The sequence below is a fragment of the Lithobates pipiens genome, unplaced genomic scaffold (genome assembly GCF_037356315.1).
Source record: "Lithobates pipiens isolate NorthernLeopardFrog02 unplaced genomic scaffold, aLitPip1_a1.2 Scaffold_18, whole genome shotgun sequence".
Classification (NCBI taxonomy): domain Eukaryota; kingdom Metazoa; phylum Chordata; class Amphibia; order Anura; family Ranidae; genus Lithobates; species Lithobates pipiens.
In genome coordinates this window covers 358,928,729-358,948,736 of record NW_027507758.1, presented here as the reverse complement: position 1 = coordinate 358,948,736, position 20,008 = coordinate 358,928,729, and the positions used below count along the sequence as shown (strand labels likewise).

Here is a 20,008-nt window from a genome sequence, read left to right as displayed (position 1 = left end):
GTGACGACTGATGCCAGCCTTTTAGGCTGGGGAACAGTCTTGGAAAAAAAACACTGTTCAGGGGAAATGGTCGGATTCTGAAAGGTTCCTACCCATCAACATTCTTGAAATTCGGGCGGCACGTCAGGCCTTGAGAGCCTGGACAGACAGACTACGAAACTGTCCTGTCCAGATTTAGTCCGACAATGCCATCGCAGTAGTCTATATCCACCATCAAGGCAGCACCAAATGTCGTGCCTCCCAGAGAGAGGTAAACCATATTCTATCTTTGGTCTTGCCCTGCCTATCTGCGGTATTTATACCAGGAGTGGAAAATTGTCAGGCAGACTAATTGAGTCACCAGCAGTTGCTCCCAGGAGAATGGTCTCTGCACCCCGTCTTTCGGGTCATAGGACGTAGACCTGTTGGCGTCCAGGTTCAACAAAAAGTTGGACAATTTTGTGAACAAGGGATCCCCTCACTTGCAGAACAGATGCCTCAGTAACTCCTTGGGATCAGTTTTCATTGATCTATGCATTTCCTGCAGTTCACTTACTCTACGCAGATTAAAGCGGGAGCGGAAACTAAAAATCCTAGTGGCTCTGGCTTGGCCCAGGACTTCCTGGTATGCGGAGATTGTGAGAATGGCAGTAGGGGATCCTTGGACTCTCCCGCCCCGCCCAGATTTGCTTTCGCAAAGGCCAGTGTTCCATCCTGCCTTGCAAACACTAAATTTGATGGTTTGGCTGTTGAGACCCTCATTATAGAGCTTCAGGGACTTTCAGGCCCAATAATAACTACCCTGATTAATGCAAGAAAACCAGCCTCTAGAGCTATCTACTGTAGGGTCTGAAAGGCCTACATCTCCTGGTGAGAGAATAGGGGTTGGCATCCTCGCAAGTGTGTCATAAGTAGAATTCTCTCCTTCCTACAATCAGGGGTAGAGATGAAACTAGCCGCGAGTACTATCAAGGATCAAGTCTTTCGGCTTTGTCAGTTTTTTTCCAAAAGTGTCTTGCTTCTCATTCCTTAGTTCGGGCCTTTATACAGTGAGTATTGCATATAAATCCTCTGGTCAGATCACCTCTCTGTCCATGGGATTTGAACCTGGTCTTGGCATTCCTTCAGGAATCATCTTTTGAACCAATATGTGATGCTGCATTGGTCCTTGTGACAACATTTTTTTTATTTTTAGTTGAAATAACCTCCACAAAAAGAGTTTGAGTTAGCAGCCTTCTCTTGTCTTTCGTCCTCGCACATCCTTTTTACCTAAGGTAGTATCCAGTTTTCATGTGAACCAGGATGTTTCTCTACCTTCATTTTTTTACAGGACCACATTCTGCAGAGGAAAATTTTCTACACTCCCTTGACATAGTAAGAGTGGTTAAATTCTATCTGGAGGCAACAGCTCAGATACATAAAACTGATGCTTAGGCCGCGTACACACGCGCGGACTGTTCGCCCAACTTTGTCCGTCCAACAGTTTCGGCAAACAGTCCGCTCAAAATTAGCATGGACGGACATGCCCACACACGACGAACGAACAGTTTGCTGAAACCGTGCGCGATGACGTGAACGGCACGTACGACGGGACGAAAAATACGACGTCCTATACACTGCATTATAGCTTTCGGCGTGAAAATCCTTTCTGAGCATGCGCGCAACTTTGTTTGACGAACAAGCCTACACACGAGCGGACTGTTCGCTGAAACAAGGTTTCAGCGGACAGTTTTTCGGAAATTCCGAAAAACCTTGTCCGTCAAACTGTCCGCTGAAAGCCCACACACGAGCGGACTGTCCGCCCAAACACTGTTCAGCGGACAAAGTTGGGCGAACAGTCCGCGCGTGTGTACGCGGCCTTAGTTTGTGCTACCAAAGGGTCCCAGAAGAGGACAAGAAGCGTCAAAATCAATTATTTCTAGGTGGATCCATCAGGTCATTATTCAGGCATATGATTTAAAAGAGAAAATTCCGCCTTTTTGTCCTAGGGCACACTCTACCAGGGCAGTTAGTGCTTTTTGGGCAGTTCCTCATCAAGCCTCCATGGCTCAGGTTTGCAAGGCCGCAACATGGACATCAGTACATACATTCACAAAATTCTACCAGGTGGATGTAGGTCAACAAGAGTGCCTCCTTCTGGCACAGTATTCTGCAGGCAGCAGTATGGGTCCTCGTGTCTAATGGTGGTCTGCATTGTTTTTTGTGTCTCCCTCCCCTCAGATGGCTTTGCTTAGGGACATCCCATACAGTTGTTACTGTGGTGCTCTGTGTCTCATGATGTATGAAAAAGAAAAGAGGATTTTTATAAGAGCTTACCTATAAAATCCTTTTCTTGGAAGTACCTCGCAGGACACAGAGGTCCCTCCCCTCTTTTTTGGGATATGTGTATTTTGCTTTGGTACAAAAATGGAGGTACTCCATGTGCGGGAGGGGTTATATAGGGAGGGAGACTTCCTGTCTGTAATTATACCAGTGTCCATCACCTGAAGGTGGCGTATAACCCATACATTTAATACTGCGGTGTGCTGTGTCTCCCATGATGTACTTCCAAGAAAAGGATTTTACAGGTAAGCTGTTATAAAAAAATCATATTTTTACTCGCTGAACTGCAACTCAATTTATAACATTTGTACTGTGTTTTTTTTTTTCTGGATTTTTGGTCATCATTTTTCAAAAGCAAAATAAAGTTGCCATCTGATATTTTGCTGTGGACAGCGATGCTTTTTTTTTCTTGGCTTAAGTTGGTATAGTATAGTATGGGTATAGTGTGTGTGTGTATGTATGTATGTATATATATATATATATATATATATATATATATATATATATATATATATATATATATATATATATATATATATATATAATATGGATATATATATATATATATATATATATATATATATAATATGGATATAAGAAAAATATTGCAGATCCATCATGACAGTCATAACAAGTATGGAGTTGGCTTTGCTTGTGTTCTCACAAGACTTGTTTACACATTATTTACACTTTCTTTACTCCTATGGCGAAATTCTGTGCCTGTATAGAACAGCTTAATTTATTTTATTTTGTAGTCATAATAACAATGGTATTTTTTATATACAGCTTGTATATATACCTGCAATTTTTTTTTTCGTTTTAGCTGCTTCCATCTAATAATTAGCAGTATTCAAACAGGACAGGTTGGACTAGCTTTAAACGACAATATGGCTGTATTGCACTTTAATACATTTCTTTAGAATTCTTTGTTCGTATTATGTTTGGAGCATTTCTGTCACAGAATTAAAACAGTCTGATAGCTCACTGTGTGTTGCCAAATGCAAAAAAATAAATAAATAATTGATATACCTTAAAGCTAGCAACTGTAACTTTGACCAATTGTCCTAATATATTCCCACTAGTGCATCTCATTACAACATACACTTTTCTTCAGTCCTGTTGCAGCAATCTTCACTGTGTGGCCTTGCTCGGAGCTGCATGGCCTTTATCTCAAAAATAATTGTTCTGTACTGCCCATGCATGCTGCAGCTCCATTCACTTATACAGAAAAGTTGTGCTCCAAGTAACTGCTGGAGGTTGCCACAAGTGGCTTTCACATAGGAATTATTTGGGCCAGAGTCTGTATGTGCACTATGAAGCAGCCATTTTCAAGAGGCTGAGCAGCTCCAGTATTGGTCACAATGTAAAGAACCCTGGACCTGGGCTAAAGGTACATTTTTGTATTAATAGGATGCATTCAAGGGGAGGAAGGCACTTATTAAAGGTAGTTTTACAATCAATGGTCCTTCATTTTTAAATAATATGGATCTAAATGCCCACTCGAATGTGAACCTAAAATCCACTCTTCATATAAGGAGAAAAAAAGAAAAGGCTCCAATTGCATAACTCAATCTTAAAATTCCAAATAAAATGCCGATACATCTCTTGGTATAAGTGCACTGAAAATCATTTAAAGACATACCGTACCCCAACCATTTTAGGATGCCCCTTGAAAGCTTCTGAAAGCTCCCAGGTGGCACAGTACCTCTACTATGTGATGATGTTCAGGAGAGTGGAACATCATCGCCACACACTAGAGGTACTGTGCAGATTGGTTGTTTCTCCACAGTATGCACAGTCTGAATAGCTATGTATATGCAGCAACTTACGTTAAACTGAGTTCTAGAGGTCAAGTAAATGAAGCAAATCTCCCAATGGAAACTTTTTCCAATATCTAATAACAATATAATTTTCTTGTGCTGCATGATTAATTCTGCTTATTATTCCTACCTTCTTAGAAATGTTATACATAGGTCACACTTCCTTGTGGGATTTTCTTTCAAATGGTAGCTTGTTTTAGTCTATTCAAATCTAATCTGATGTCTAAGTCCAGATGAAATTACATTTAAGCTTTAAACTTGCAGACTATAAAATATAAATTAAAACTTTCATATTTCTTTACTAAAATCCTTTTGTTGAGCTGGTACATGGCTCAATAATCTCTTAAATGTTTATTTTATTTTAGGACCTGAAAGATATATGTACATTTGTGTTTTGAGGTTTGTAAACATAAGTCTGTTTTATGATTTGGAAGTTGTGTGGCTGTTAAAGTACTTTTTTTTTTTTTCTAGGACTGTAAAGTAGTTCATGATTTCTTTAACCGAATTGTTATAGGACCTGATTTAATATTTTTAACCATGTCACTGCCGTTCCAAGGAAACTACACATGTATCGTGACATATGAGGATAGTGGGAGGATTTATAACCTTACTAGGACTATGCGCATTAAAGCAATAGGTAAGAAAAGCTAAGAATAAGGTATAATCTGTTTTAACTAGTTAATTTTTTTAATTTGTAATTGATATGCTGAAATGTCCTTGCTTTTAAAATGTTTACACTGGATTAAGATTTAAAGTGTAACTCCAGCCAAAAAAAATATATATTTTGGTTTGAATAGACTGGGTGAGGGTTATGCCGTGTACACTCAAGTGGTTTTTCCGTCGGAATAAACTCTGAAGGTTTCACTGCCGGAATTCCGCTCAAGCTGTCTTGCATACACAAGGTCAATCCAAAGTCCGACTGTCAAGAACATGGTGGCATACGACAGGACTAGAAAAAGGAAATTCAATAGCCAGTAGCCAAAAGCTTCCGTCTCGTACTTGCTTCAGAGCATGCGTCATTTTTGGTACATCGGAACAGCATACAGACTAGCGGTTTTCCCGATAGGAATCCATCAGAAATATTTAGAACTTTCTAGGTCTGTCAGAATTTTTTACATAAAAAGTACGATGGGGCAAACACAAGATCGGAATATACGATGAAATGCTCCTGTCAGACTTTTTTCTGTAGGAAATTCCGCTCGTGTGTACACGGCATGAGTGTCTCTGTCTGGTTATTGAGCCTGTCTATAACCCTATCAGTGAAATTTTGGATTTCCCCCCCACTCTTTCTCCTTGTCAGAATGGTCACAAGAACAAGTAGCAAGGATAGATATCCATAACAGTGGTACAGATAACCCTGGATTAAAGCACCTTTGGAAAGCATATTTTCCTGACTCCAGCATGGACCTCGGATGGAGGTCTACTTTATCAATATCTGCTCTAATTGTTGTAGTATTACAAGCAGATTACAATACATTTTCTTAATGCACACAATTTAAATTTGCCATGGGTGTACCCGACGCCAGTTTCACAATACCTTGCACATTGGAAAATTAAAGCTGTACAGGCACAGCTCAGATTCTGAGCTGTGGGTGGCCCAGCCAATGGCAACTGGCTTAATAGATTTTGATTAAGTAATTGAAGGCTTTGGGCAGAAAAAGTTGACCGAATTGTGACTGCAGCCAATCGGCTGTCATCAGCGTTTGAGTATTCTGAGAGACGCAGGTGTCAGCTGTCAGACTGCAATAGTTGACAGTGGGAGATTTGTTCATCTATGCTGTTTAGCATGAACGGAGGAATCTTGTAGATTGAACAAAATAAATATTTAACTGTATGGCCAGCTTAAAGACCTAAAAGCAGACATGTATTATATTGCAACCTGTTAAATCTTAGATGTGATGACTCCATTAGTTTTCTTTTCAGGCTTTCTTTCCTTCATTTTAACATAGTAATCCAGCCACTGTGTCTGCTATTTTTTTTTTTTTTTTTTAAGAACAGCTCTTGCAGATTATGTCATTTATGGGGATGAAATAAGCAATGTAACACTGGGAGGGGTGCTTACAATAATCAGCTTTTATGTATTCATGTAACACCTTTATCCCAAATTGAAAAAAAAAAGCTGTTTGCTGTAACTTCTTATGTGTTAGCTGGAATTTGCCTGCAATTTGTTCGTGTATATAAATCTGTTAGTAAATCTAACACTCTCCTCCCCCCAGACTGACAATGCTGCTTTCCAAATGTGTCCCCTGTTTTCAATCATGCAGAGGGGGTGCACTCTAAGCTTCGGTTCACACCTATGCCGTTTGCTTTTGATCTGTTTCTGCAGTGCATTTTACGTTTTTGCACATGCTTTTTATTCGTGTGTTTTTTGATGCGTTTTGCATTTTTTTTTATGTTATGGAGGGGTTTTTTTGACAATTTTTTGTTGCAAGGTTGAAAAATGTAGATTGTGGCAAAATTACGACAAAAAACACACTACATGCTTTTCTGCAGATTCTCCATTAAAGTCTATTAAACCAAAAACACTGCTTTGCTTTTAAAAAAGTCCCTGACCCTTTCCAAAAATGCAGAGGCTTAAAAAAAAGCATAGACATGAGCGTGTCCCATAGGAAACCATGGTAAATGGACTATAGTGCATTTCTGCAAGAAGCAATAAATATGCATAGGTGTCAACCAAGCCCAATACAGGAAGTGTACTACTGGCCAGTTGAAAACAGAGGGAAAAATTAAAAAGAAAATGAATGTAGCCACCACATCTAATAATTGGTAGGCTACAATAGATTACATTTCTTGGTTTTGGGTTTAATACCACTTTAAGTCACTGGATGCAGGTTGTATGAGGTTGCACTGTTACATGTATTGTGTCCTCTGTAGGATGACTGTTTAAAGCTTGTGTGAAACTTTTTATGACAGGGTTGCTTACCAATAAATTAACAAGTGAGATGTTTACAAATGAATTGGCTATCTTCCACCTTGTGGCCTTCATGCTTACTTGATAAAGTGAGTAAGACACTGGACATGTGTAAGTTGAATAAATATTGCTTATTGAAGCTTTCAGTTCAGGAGAAAGCGGTGGCAGTAAAATTAGAACATGGTCCTTGAACATCTGCAAACAAACACAGAGAACTTTCCAGCTCAAAGAATCAAAACGCCAAAGTCCTTAATGCAGTTCAGCACAGCACAATTGCATGGCCTACTGCTTCTGCCACCCCTTAAATTGGCTCCCGTAGCTTTTAGAGAACTTCATGGTAGGCTTGTTTTTATTCTCTGACATCGGCCATCTGTGTGAAGAGGACCTGGTGTTTGCAGGTCTAGAGGCCTGATCACAAGATGAATTGATGAGTTGCTGGTGCAGCTTTTACTTTCCTACACGTCCGGCAAAAAAAAACCCCATCCTGTCAGCATTCCCACAGCTCTGGACAAAAGTGTGGAACTGTTTTCCTGATATCCAAGGGTTTTACTTTTTCTGTGCAGTGCACTGTCTGTAAGTATTCAGCACAATACTACCTCCCACCCAGGCTTGAGGTAAAGCATGGGGGTCACCTGCACAGTCTTTAGGAAAAGTCACCTGAAAAAGTGGGTTCAGAGGGTACCCCTTCTCACAGAGACATGTCTTTTTTTGGGTGTATAGGAGCATGTTTCTGTTACAGCTTAAGGTGAGCTTAGCCTTGAACACCAGCAGCAGTTTATTTTTATTTATTTTAAGCACAGAATGTGCATTTTATTCACTGTCGTCGGTTAAGGGCAATCTACTATTATGCCCCGCACACACATGTGGATTTTCCGTCAGAAAAAACTTGGATGTTTTTTCTGATGGAATTCCACTCAAGCTTAGCTTGCATACACACAGTCACAAAAAACGTTCTCTGAACTTTCGACCGTCAAGAACACTGTAACGTACAACACTACGACAAGCCGAGAAAATTAAGTTCAATGCTTCCGAGCATGCGTAGGAATTTGTACAGACGATCAGAATTCCTGATCGGAACTTTTTCCGACTGAAAAATAGAGAACATGCTCTGTCTTTTGCTGGCTGGAATTCTGACAGCAAAAGTCCGATGAAGCATACACATGGTCGTAATTTCTGACCAAAAGCTCCCATCCGACATGTCTACGGGGCTTTAGAGAAGTATTGGAGCTGCTATTGGTCTCTTACTGAAAATTCTAGCCTGGCTCACTCTGTTATTACTTCTTGAGTCATAAACCTGAAACACGGTCAGGGACCCGACATCCACAAAAGGAGAGGTCAGCAATGGAATCTCACATATACTTATCCAGATTACATTTAAAGCTGAATTCCAGCCTTACCTTCAATTGTATCTATAGGCAAAACTTTTTTTTTTCCATTTTGGATAGAGGAACGGAGGGTTATTTTTCCCCTCTTTGTCCCATTAGGGAGATATACATTCGCTTCCTGTCCCATAACCAAAACAGGAAATAAGAGGAAATCTGTGAAAATTAAAGGGATCTCAGAACTAGTGTACGCATTGGAAGATTTCCCTTCTGTTACTTTTATGTGGACAATCCAAAATTTGGAGTTTTCTTTTACTTTCACTTTAAGGCGTCATGCACACTGGATGTTTTTTGACGTTTTTACAGCAACTGTTTTTGACTGTAGATATTTTTTTTTTACAGGCATTAAACTCTCCATCATGTTATTCTATGTGTCCATGCACACATAGGCTGTTATCGGCAGTTTTGGGCAGTGGCATTTTTGAGCAGTAGAAAAAACCCAAAACCAGTGGGTTCTGAGAGATGTTTTACAGCTGTAAAACACTCTAATGCTGATATCATCGCTAAACACTCAAAAACGTCACACATCAGTGTTTTTTTTTTACATTTTTGATCCCAAAAAAAAAGTTTATCTTAAAAAAAAAAAAAAAAAAAAAAAAAAAAACGCTAATACTAAAAGATGCTAAAAAAAACTCTAATATACACTAAAAAACACTATTGCAAAAACATTGAAAAAAGTTGAAAAACTCACTGCAATGCTACTGACGTTTTTATAACGTTATTTTAATGTCTAGTGTGCATGAGGCTTAAATGATAATGGTACACAGGACAAATGGGAACATACACAGCAATAAAAAATTACAGGTTTTCTCCCTCTATCCAAAAAGAAAAAAAAAGTTTTACTTCTATTTATACTTTCACTCTTGCACAGTCCTCTAAATGTACTAAAATGACTTACTCTGATGTCACCTCACACTGTGCACTTTACACAACATAGGCAGGCCATAGATTATGTGATTTTCTTTCCTTCCTCCACGGATGGAAGGAAAGAAAATTGCCTGATTTCCCTATCAGCACAGTCTGCGTTGATGGGAAAATCTCTCCTGCAGCACTATTGGGTTCTGTTAGCGGGGAGTCATTCCTGCTGACAGTACACAATAATTGGTGTTGTGGCTATAGTCAGCGGTACTAACCATTCAGGAAAAACCCAACAGGCTGGTTGTACATGAGTCTATTGGTTAACCAGGGAGGGTGAATTCTAAACAAATCTTCAGTTTTTACGTCCGTATTCTGGGATTTAATATATACTGCATTCTGCTTTTTTTCCAGTGTCAATCCGAAATTGTAACGTACAAACTCTTAACACTAAGTTCTTCTGTTATGTTTGTTTTCAGCTTCCTCCGCAGATGCCAAGCCACCTGAAATGCATATTCCGAATGATAAATTAAGCTATTCATTTGCAGTAGGTATGTTGAGCTAAATTAAAATAGTTTTATAATGTTTGAATCTTCTACAACATTGTATTGTATTTGTGATTGGTCATACTTGGAATACTTAATTAGCTCTCCATGCTGCAATAACACGTAAATGGGTATCACACACATTCTGTGTTTCCTGCTTAACTGCTTAATATACGTCGTCAGAATGGCACGGCTGGGCACAAGCACATACCAGTACATTGCTCTTTAAGTGCCCAGCCGTGCCCAGGTCCTGAGCTCCGTGACCGTGGCCGCGGGACCAGCGGACCCGATCGCCGCTGGTGTCCCGCGATCAGGCCACAGAGCTGAAGAACGAGGAGAGGTCTGTGTAAACAAACCTCTCCCCGTGCTTCCTACTGTGGCTGTCACCGATCATCTGTTCCCTGTTATAGGGAAAGACGATCAGTGATGTCACATGCCAGGCCACGCCCCCCACAATAAAAAAAAACACATAACTTCACACACAACCCCTCGTCACCCCCTAGTGGTTAACTCATTCACTGCCAGTGTCATTTACACATGAATGAGTGCATTTAAATAGCACTGATTGCTGTATAAATGACAATGGTCCCAAAAATGTCTGAAAATCGCTGATCGCCGCCATTACTAGTAAAAAAATTATATTAATAAAAATGCTGTAAAACTATCCCCTATTTTGTAAACGATATAACTTTTGCGCAAACCAATCAATAATCGCTAATTGCGATTTTTTTTTTAACCAAAAATATGTAGAAGAATACGTATTGGCCTAAACTGAGGAAAACATTTTTTTTAATATATTTTTTGGGGATATTTATTATAGCAAAAAGTCAAAAATATTAATTTTTTTTTCAAAATTGTCGCTCTATTTTTGTTTATAGCGCAAAAAATAAAAACCGCAGAGGTGATCAAATACCACCAAAAAAAGCTCTATTTGTGGGCAAAAAAGGACACCAATTTTGTTTGGGAGCCACATCACATGACCGCGCAATTGTCAGTTAAATCGACGCCGTGTCGAATCGCAAAAAGGGCCTAGTCATTTGGCTGCAAATTGGTCCGGGGCTTAAGTGGTTAATAATATACATAAATATAATATGACTTCCATGTGTACAGTAAGCTAATTTTGCTTCTTTTATCATCCTTGACTTGGCAAAATTCATTTTCAGACACAAGTAATACAATCACACGCAGTTCAGCAGGATGGATACAGCTCACAGCTGACCAAAGAGCAGCAAGAAATTAGATGGCAAGATTTTTTTTTTTTACAGGATTTATATAGCGCCAACAATTTGCACAATGCTATACAGAATAAAGGGGAAGAGTATGATTACAATACATTTGAGGATACAAGGCTTAGAGGGCTTCTGCATGTGAGCGTTTACAGCCTAAAGGGAAAGGGATGTTCTACAAACGGTGGAAGTTGCAAGGGGAGAAGTTGTTCAAAAGTTAAATTCAGTTTTCAGGGATTCCCTGAAGGCAGACAGAGTAGAAGATAGACATACAGGTTAGGGTAGGGAGTTCCAAAAGATGGGAGAGGCTCTTAAGAAGTCCTGAATGCGAACACGGGTGGAGGTAACAAAGGAGCTAGAGAGCAGGAGGTCTTGAGAGAAGCAAAGTGGGCATAGCGAAGTGGACGGATTGATTATGTAGAGTAGGCTGGCTAATGCTGTCCAAGCATCATGGAAGCTGATTTATTTACTTTCAGACACAAGACAGCCTTACACAATTTAGCTAAGTGGACTCGGCACACAACTGGCCAATTGGCAGCGAGGGATTACTGTAGATTGAATATTATATAGTGTCAGCTGGCTGATTCTGTTCACATATCATGGGAGATGATTTATTTCCTTTTGGAACAACTGAGTAGTTATGTACGCCATGTTAGAGAGATGATTATTATAAATGTAAAGATCTTGTCAGAGGTTTGCTAAGGGTTTGTAAAGTGGTGTCTGTGTAAAACATGCACAATGTGCTTCATTACAGTGCACTATTACTGTTTCTAAATTCTATTCATATTCACTCGCTATTGCTCAATAAAAGCAGATGTCTGGAATATTTTGGGGAAAAATGCTACGCAAGTCTTTGTAAGTCCCAGCACTTGTGTTTTGGATGGATTTATTTTTATTAATATAAGAGAGATGTACAAAACCATGATTGTGGATAAATGAAATAAAATTGCTGAGAAGCAGCCCACATACTATTAGATATAAATAATACATACACATGCAACTAAGACCGTATTGAGCTATTCAGGATATCATATCACATCACAGAAACCTTAAATAAGGCGCTAACATAAATATATGTAAAAACAATTAAATTAATATAAGTGAATACATTTTACAAATAATTGTGATTTAAATAGAACACGTGCAACATAAACAAAATACATAAAAATAAATTCAGAATTCATGACGTATACAAAGTACCATGTGTTATCATAAATATATGAAAACATTGAACTTATTCCAAGTGAATACATTTCAAAGATCACTGTGTATAAAATATCATATATATACTGTCATATAAAATATGCTACATTGAAAACCATTAAAATAATAATAAACCCAAAATTCATTGATTTAATGTGTTGCATAACATACAAAAAAATTAATCAAAGATTGTCCTCCACCAAACAATAAAGAAAAACGTTTTTCACAGATATCGTGCTGTTATTGGGATTGCAATAGCCCAAAATGGTGCAGAGAATACATCCCTCACCACCCACCAGTGCTCCGCCACCATACTGCACACGGAAATGATTACTTGAACACTATGACTTTCTACTACAGAGAAGTCATAAAGTGCTTGTTAGTAGGACAAATCCTGATACTGCTAAGGAGAATGGATCCCGGTGTTCACCCCCACTTCTGATACTTAATCATCTCCGGCCATCCAATACATAATCAAAAGAGATACAAACAAGTCAAACACTTCACATAGCACAAAACCACTTTTATTAAAATAAATTAAGCCACTCACATTATAAATGAATAATGGTGCTGTACTAAAAAGAGATCTCAGTAATCCACGTCCTTTGAGCTGAACTCCATGATGCCACCGCGTACGAGGAAGTGGATTACTGAGTTCCCAGAGGCCTTTTTTTTAGTACAGCACTGTTATTCATTTATCATGTGAGTGGCTTCATTTATTTTAATGTAGCCATGGTGTTGCAGCTAATAACAAACAATCCGCCAAATCACCCCACTGCCAGACTTCATACATCACTTCCAGAGACATCGAACAGTCATTTGCTTCATTTGTTTTTATTGGGGGGGGGGGGGGGGGGGTACAACTTGGATAGGGAATAGGAATATGGGATGCCCATAGGATAAGGTATTGCCATCACATTTAAGGATTTAGTACATTCTGAATAAAGTTAGAGCCAGAAGATTCAATTTGCAAATTGAATTAAGTACGAATCTCCTCCTGTATCTCCATGCAGACTGTTGCTTCTCCTGCGGGTCAACCTCGGCAGACTATTCCATCTAATGCCACGTATACATGACCGGACTTTTTGACAGCAAAGGTCCGACGGAACGAGTCCGTTGGACAATTCGATCTTGTGTGGGCTCCATCGGACCTTTGCTTGCCAAAAATCTGGCGGACTTTAGAAATAGAACATGTTTTAAATTTTTCCACCGGAACTCCGCCGGACCCAGTTCCTACCGAGAAATCCGCTCGTGTGTATGCTAGTCCGACAGACAAAAACCAACGCGAGGGCAGCTATTGGCTACTGGCTATGAACTTCCTTATTCTAGTCCAGTCATACGTCATCACGTTAGAATCCGTCTGACTTTGGTGTGATTGTGTGTGGCCAAGTCTGTTCATTCGGAAAGTCCGTCAGAACTCCGCCGAAAGTCCGTCGGACCTAGTCCCTCGAAAAGTCCGGTCGTGTGTAAGCGGCATAAGAGTTCTTAGATGGAATGGCCGTGTGGTGACAGAGACATTATTAATGACGGTGTAAAAGCAATGTTCTTAGATCTCTTTCACCTTCTGCTCATAACTTGTTTCCTCCTGTACACTTGGTTCCTCCTGCAAAAACTTGAAGTTAGTACTAGAAATATGACACATCCTCTTCTATTGAATAGTAGGGGTCCACTCTGAATAAGCCTCCCTACTGTGGCTGTGGTTACTCACTGCCACTGAGGCTTGCAGAACCTATCCCCAGAGGCCCAGTGGGTTAAAAGCATATCTTCTAGGAAATATGGACTACTGTTCCCAGCCAGCCCATCTTGCAAATCATGAGCCCGCAGGCTAAATTGAATAGATACAGATCCCCACAGTCTCTTTTCTGATTCAGGACCCCCCATCATTCACCGTGTGTTTAATGAAGACTCCACTAGTGCCCGCGTACTAGCATAATTCCCCCACAGACTCATTGGCACCTCCAGCCCCACTGTGGTAACACTCACCAACCCTCTAACAGCCCTGAGTGCTTGGTGAGGAACCTGGACTGGACCATGCGTACCGACAGTTTCTCCTGCCCCTCTGCTCCAGGAGTTCCCTGCAATCCGACCATGTGGTGGTGAAGACATTGCTCTCCCCGGGCCTTCTCCTGCGATCGGCGAACCCCCCGGATGGGGATGGCCTCCTGCAAATGTCTAACATGCCATTCTTCACTTCACCCAGCTGACTCTGACCCCCAGTGGCATATCGCCTCAGCTTATTTATGAGGCCCGCCCCCTGCCAATACCAATTGGGGATTGGTCAGGGCTCACACACACACTGCCTGCCACTCCAGTTCCAGGCCCAGACCCTTTTCTAGAACATCAGAAACAGGGATGGCGCCTCTGAACTGATGTGTAGGTGGTCACACCCACTGCTACTCTGACCACTCCCAGCCCCCAGATCAAAACAGACAGGTCTAGCATGCAGCATAGGCCTGCCTAAATTTGCCTGTGCTGGCTAACCTAGTAAAATAAAGCTTACTAGCACCTACCTGTTGGTAGAGGGTGCTACATTAATAAATGTTTATTGGCGGTTTTGATGTTTTTGTGGAGTGTTTGGCTTTTTTTTTATTTCTCTTCATTAAGTATTGGATGGCCGGAGTTGATTAAAGCGTACCTTCAGTCATTTATTCAACTTTCCATCTATTAAATCTTCTGCCCTTGTTGTTTTAACTTTGGATAGTAAAACATTTTTTTTTTCTGCCAGTAAATATCTTATACAGCCCAATTCCTGTTTCTTGTCTGGTCAGTAGCCTAGGCTTATGACATCATGCACAGCTCTCTTTCTCACTTTCTTGAGAGATTGCCAGGAAGGGAGGGGGTGAGTCATAAGAGGGCCAATGAGAGCTGCAGAGCTGGAAGTGTGTCTGTGTAAATCCAAGAAGTGAACAAGCAGCAGCTTCAGCTATCCACAGCTAAAATGATTGCAGCCAGACTCAGTGGAGGGAGATTTCTACAGCACATTTGGCAAGTACAGAATCACAGTATATATAAAGTAATATGCAAAGTGGTTGGAGGGAAGCTTCAGAATGGCAAAGATGTTTTTATTACAAATTATGTGAGCAGACTGCATCAGTAGTGAAGGGGGAGACCAGGATCCATCCTCATTAGCAGTATTGGGATTTGTCCTACTAACCAGATCTATATGACTTTTCTGTAGTAGAGAGTCCTAGTGTTCTGGTAAGCCTATATGTGTGAGGTATGGTGGCAGAGCAGTGGTGAGTCATGGAACATATGTGAGAGATGGACTGCACTATTTTGAGCTATTTTCATTTCCAATCACAGAATGATATCTGTGGAGGACTTTTTATTAATTTTTTTGTTGTTTGGTAAAAGACAATTTTCTAACTAATTTTATGTATGTTATGTAACACATTGCATCTATGAATTTTGGATTTATTATACATTTTTCAATGTAGCATATTTTAGATTTAATCACAGGGATTTGTGTAACTGATTCACGTTGAATAAATTCATTGTTTTCATATATTTATGTTGTCACCTGGCACTTTGTATGCTTCATGAATTCTGAATTTATCATTCATTTATTGTTTTAATGTTGACTCTGTTAACTATGACGTTATAGGAAGTAGTAGGCCTTGATCAGGCTGAATTGCTTTACCTGCAGTAGAACTAAGTAAAGTTATAACCTGGCTATGATGTATGATGGGGGTACCTGTATTAACAAGAACAAAACTACAAACTTTTTGCTGGTGAAGCGGGTGACGTAGTAAATTTCAATTGTGTATGTTTCATCTGTAAATGTAGCTGTTTGCCTACCCATATTCTTTAAACTGTGCCTTTACCTGCTATCCTGGAATTTACCCAGCTCTGCCAGGCTGAAGGCCTGATTTTTGTCTAATGCGGTTATATTCTAGAGCTAGGTCTTTTTCTTCCCTTCAGCCTATGATCAGACAGAAGAAGAAACTGGTGGATGAGCTCATCTCTTTATTACTATGCTCACTCCTCCTCTCATCATTTTCCTTGTTTATGAGTGCAGTTTAGCCATCAAAACTTGATAAAAAATAATTTTCTTTAAGAAAGCACATACATTCCACATTAATAATTATGCTACCAAAATGAGTGTGTTGTAAATTGCCTCCAGGATTGCACCTGCTTCTTTTTTTCTGGAGGCTGCCATTTTGTTGAAGCCCAGAGCCACTTGAACAGCAGTAAATCATAAAGTGGAACTAAACACATAGATTTAAGGCCGCGTACACACGCGGGGACTGTTCGCCCAACTTTGTCCGTCAAACAGTTTCGGCAAACAGTCCGCTCAAAATTAGCATGGACGGACATGGCCACACACGACGGACGAACAGTTTGCTGAAACCGTGCGCGATGACGTGAACGGCACGTACGACGGGACGAAAAATACGACGTCCTATACACTGCATTATAACTTTCGGCGTGAAAATCCTTTCTGAGCATGCGCGCAACTTTGTTTGACGAACAAGCCTACACACGCGGGGACTGTCCGCTGAAACAAGGTTTCAGCGGACAGTTTTTCGGAATTTCCGAAAAACCTTGTTCAGCGGACTGTTCGCTGAGGCCGCGTACACACGGGCGGACTGTTCGCCCAACCTTGTCCGCTGAACAGTGTTTGGGCGGACAGTCCGCTCGTGTGTGGGCTTTCAGCGGACAGTTTCAGCGGACAGTTGGACGGACAAAGTCTTTCGGAAATTCCGAAAAACTGTCCGCTGAAACTGTGTTTGAGCGAACAGTCCGCCCGTGTGTGGGCCTGTCCGCTGTACTTTCGAAATGAGCGGACTGTTCCCTCTCGGAAAGTCCGCCCATTTCGAGCGCGTGTACAGGTAGGCGGGGCCCGCGAAGGAGACGTCGCGGGCTCCGCCGCCTGGAATGGGCTTAAAGGGGAACCCCAACGCCGAAAAAAATCGGCGTGGGGGTTCCCCCAAAGTCCACACCAGACCCTTGTCCGAGCACGCTACCCGGCCGGCCAGGAAAGGGGGGCGAGCGAGCGCGCCCCCCCTCCTGAGCCGTACCAGGCCGCGTGCCCTCAACATGGGGGGTGCCTTGGGGAAGGGGGGGCCGCGCGGCCCCTCCACCCCAAAGCACCTTGTCCCCATGTTGATGAGGACAAGGGCCTCTTCCCGACAACCCTGGCCGTTGGTTGTCGGGGTCTGCGGGCGGGGGGCTTATCGGAATCCGGGAGCCCCCTTTAAGAAGGGGGCCCCCGGATACCTGCCCCCCACCCTATGTGAATGAGTATGGGGTACAATGTACCCCTACCCATTCACCTGTGAAATAAAGTACAAAAAAAAACACAACACGGGAAAAATATTTTATTGCACAGCTCCGGGGGTCTTCCGTCTTCGGGGGTCTTCTCGCCGGACTCCTCCGCTATGTGTGTGTAGCTCTTTTACTAGCGGAGGAGTCCGGCTTTCTTCCTCCCCGCCGCCGGCCTCTTCTCCCGACTTCGGGGGTCTTGTCCCCCTCTTCGTTTCTTCTGCCGGGCCACCGCGCCTTCTTCTAGCTCTTTTACAGGCGGTGGCCCGGTCTTCTGTCGCCGCTGCCTTCCGTTCTTCTGTCGCCGCCTTCGGTTCTTCTGCCGGGCCACCGCGCCTTCTTGTAGCTCTTTTACAGGCGGTGGCCCGGTCTTCTGTCGCCGCTGTCGCTGTCGCCGCCTTCCGTTCTTGTTCTTCTTCTTCTTCTCCAGGCGATGTTGACACGTCGCTCCCTCCGGCCGGAATGCCAGAGCCGCGCTGTGCGGTCACTTATATAGTGACAATGGGGCGGGGTCACATGGTATATGTCACATGGGTTGGTCACATGGTGACCCCGCCCCCTTACGATGTCATAGTCCCCATGTGACATCAACCCATGTGACCAACCCATGTGACATATACCATGTGACCCCGCCCCATTGTCACTATATAAGTGACCGCACAGCGCGGCTCTGGCATTCCGGCCGGAGGGAGCGACGTGTCAACATCGCCTGGAGAAGAAGAAGAAGAACAAGAACGGAAGGCGGCGACAGCGACAGCGGCGACAGAAGACCGGGCCACCGCCTGTAAAAGAGCTACAAGAAGGCGCGGTGGCCCGGCAGAAGAACCGAAGGCGGCGACAGAAGAACGGAAGGCAGCGGCGACAGAAGACCGGGCCACCGCCTGTAAAAGAGCTAGAAGAAGGCGCGGTGGCCCGGCAGAAGAACCGAAGAGGGGGACAAGACCCCCGAAGTCGGGAGAAGAGGCCGGCGGCGGGGAGGAAGAAAGCCGGACTCCTCCGCTAGTAAAAGAGCTACACACACATAGCGGAGGAGTCCGGCGAGAAGACCCCCGAAGACGGAAGACCCCCGGAGCTGTGCAATAAAATATTTTTTCCCGTGTTGTGTTTTTTTTTGTACTTTATTTCACAGGTGAATGGGTAGGGGTACATTGTACCCCATACTCATTCACATAGGGTGGGGGGCAGGTATCCGGGGGCCCCCTTCTTAGAGGGGGCTCCCGGATTCCGATAAGCCCCCCCGCCCGCAGACCCCGACAACCAACGGCCAGGGTTGTCGGGAAGAGGCCCTTGTCCTCATCAACATGGGGACAAGGTGCTTTGGGGTGGGGGGGCCGCGCGGCCCCCCCTTCCCCAAGGCACCCCCCATGTTGAGGGCACGCGGCCTGGTACGGCTCAGGAGGGGGGGCGCGCTCGCTCGCCCCCCTTTCCTGGCCGGCCGGGTAGCGTGCTCGGACAAGGGTCTGGTGTGGACTTTGGGGGAACCCCCACGCCGATTTTTTTCGGCGTTGGGGTTCCCCTTTAAGCCCATTCCAGGCGGCGGAGCCCGCGACGTCTCCTTCGCGGGCCCCGCCTACCTGTACACGCGCTCGAAATGGGCGGATTTGCCTCCGCCTTACGTGGGCGAGTCCGTTCATTTCAAAAGTTGAGCGGACTGTTTGGCAAACAGTTCGTTGAAACAGTCCGCTCGTGTGTGGGCAAGTCCGCTCATGCAAATTTTGAGCGGACTGTTTGACAAACTGTTTGCCGAACAAGGTTGGGCGAACAGTCCGCGCGTGTGTACGCGGCCTGAAACTGTCCGCTGAAAGCCCACACACGAGCGGACTGTCCGCTGAAACTTGGTTTCAGCGGACAGTTTCAGCGAACAGTCCCCGCGTGTGTACGCGGCCTAACAGTTTCAAAAAACAGTTACATTCCTGTCAAACTGTCAAATGACTGGTGTCATAACTGATCACCATAGCAGTTGCAGATCAAACAGAAGCCACATCCTTGGCTGTAAAGCAGAGGAGGGTTTAATTCTGTTTTAAGGCTGTCTGCAGGTTGGTCTCTACAAACTCTGCAGTGCCTAAAAATAGAGAGCTACTGAGCATGTGCAGTGCAGGGGGAGACAGTGTATTACTGGATTTTAAACAGTATAGGCACTTATTTGTAATGTTTTACATAGTTATACCTGCAAAAGGGGGTAGCCTGAAGTGATCTAGTAGGATTTCATTTTCTGACTAAAGTTCCACTTTAAAGCGGAGTTCCAGGCTAAAATGAAACCAGATCTTAATCGCTCGATTACTCCACCCCTCAACAACTACAGTATTTGTAGCTGCTGACTTTCATTTTTTATTTGGAACTACCACTAATGATTGTTATCCCATATCTGGCTTCTGCATTCAGTACAACTCTTTACTGTCTTGAACCCTGTATACCACTATAAGCACTGAAATTCCAGTGCCAAAATTTACACTTGCAGCTTTATTATAGTTCTCATTAGTGGGCTGCTCGCTCCCTGCCG

The 20,008-nt window shown here is 42.8% G+C and overlaps 1 protein-coding gene across 3 annotated transcripts in view; it reads left to right on the top strand.

Annotated features, from left to right (window-relative positions):
* The window catches only part of IL1RAP (interleukin 1 receptor accessory protein), a 333,093-nt gene that overhangs the window by 267,905 nt on the left and 45,180 nt on the right, over positions 1-20,008 (top strand). For all 3 annotated transcript variants that reach the window (XM_077487541.1, XM_077487543.1, XM_077487544.1), the window contains 2 exons: positions 4,593-4,758; positions 9,749-9,820. In XM_077487541.1, the coding sequence (XP_077343667.1) occupies positions 4,593-4,758; positions 9,749-9,820 (238 nt within the window). The remainder of the gene's footprint in view (positions 1-4,592; positions 4,759-9,748; positions 9,821-20,008) is intronic.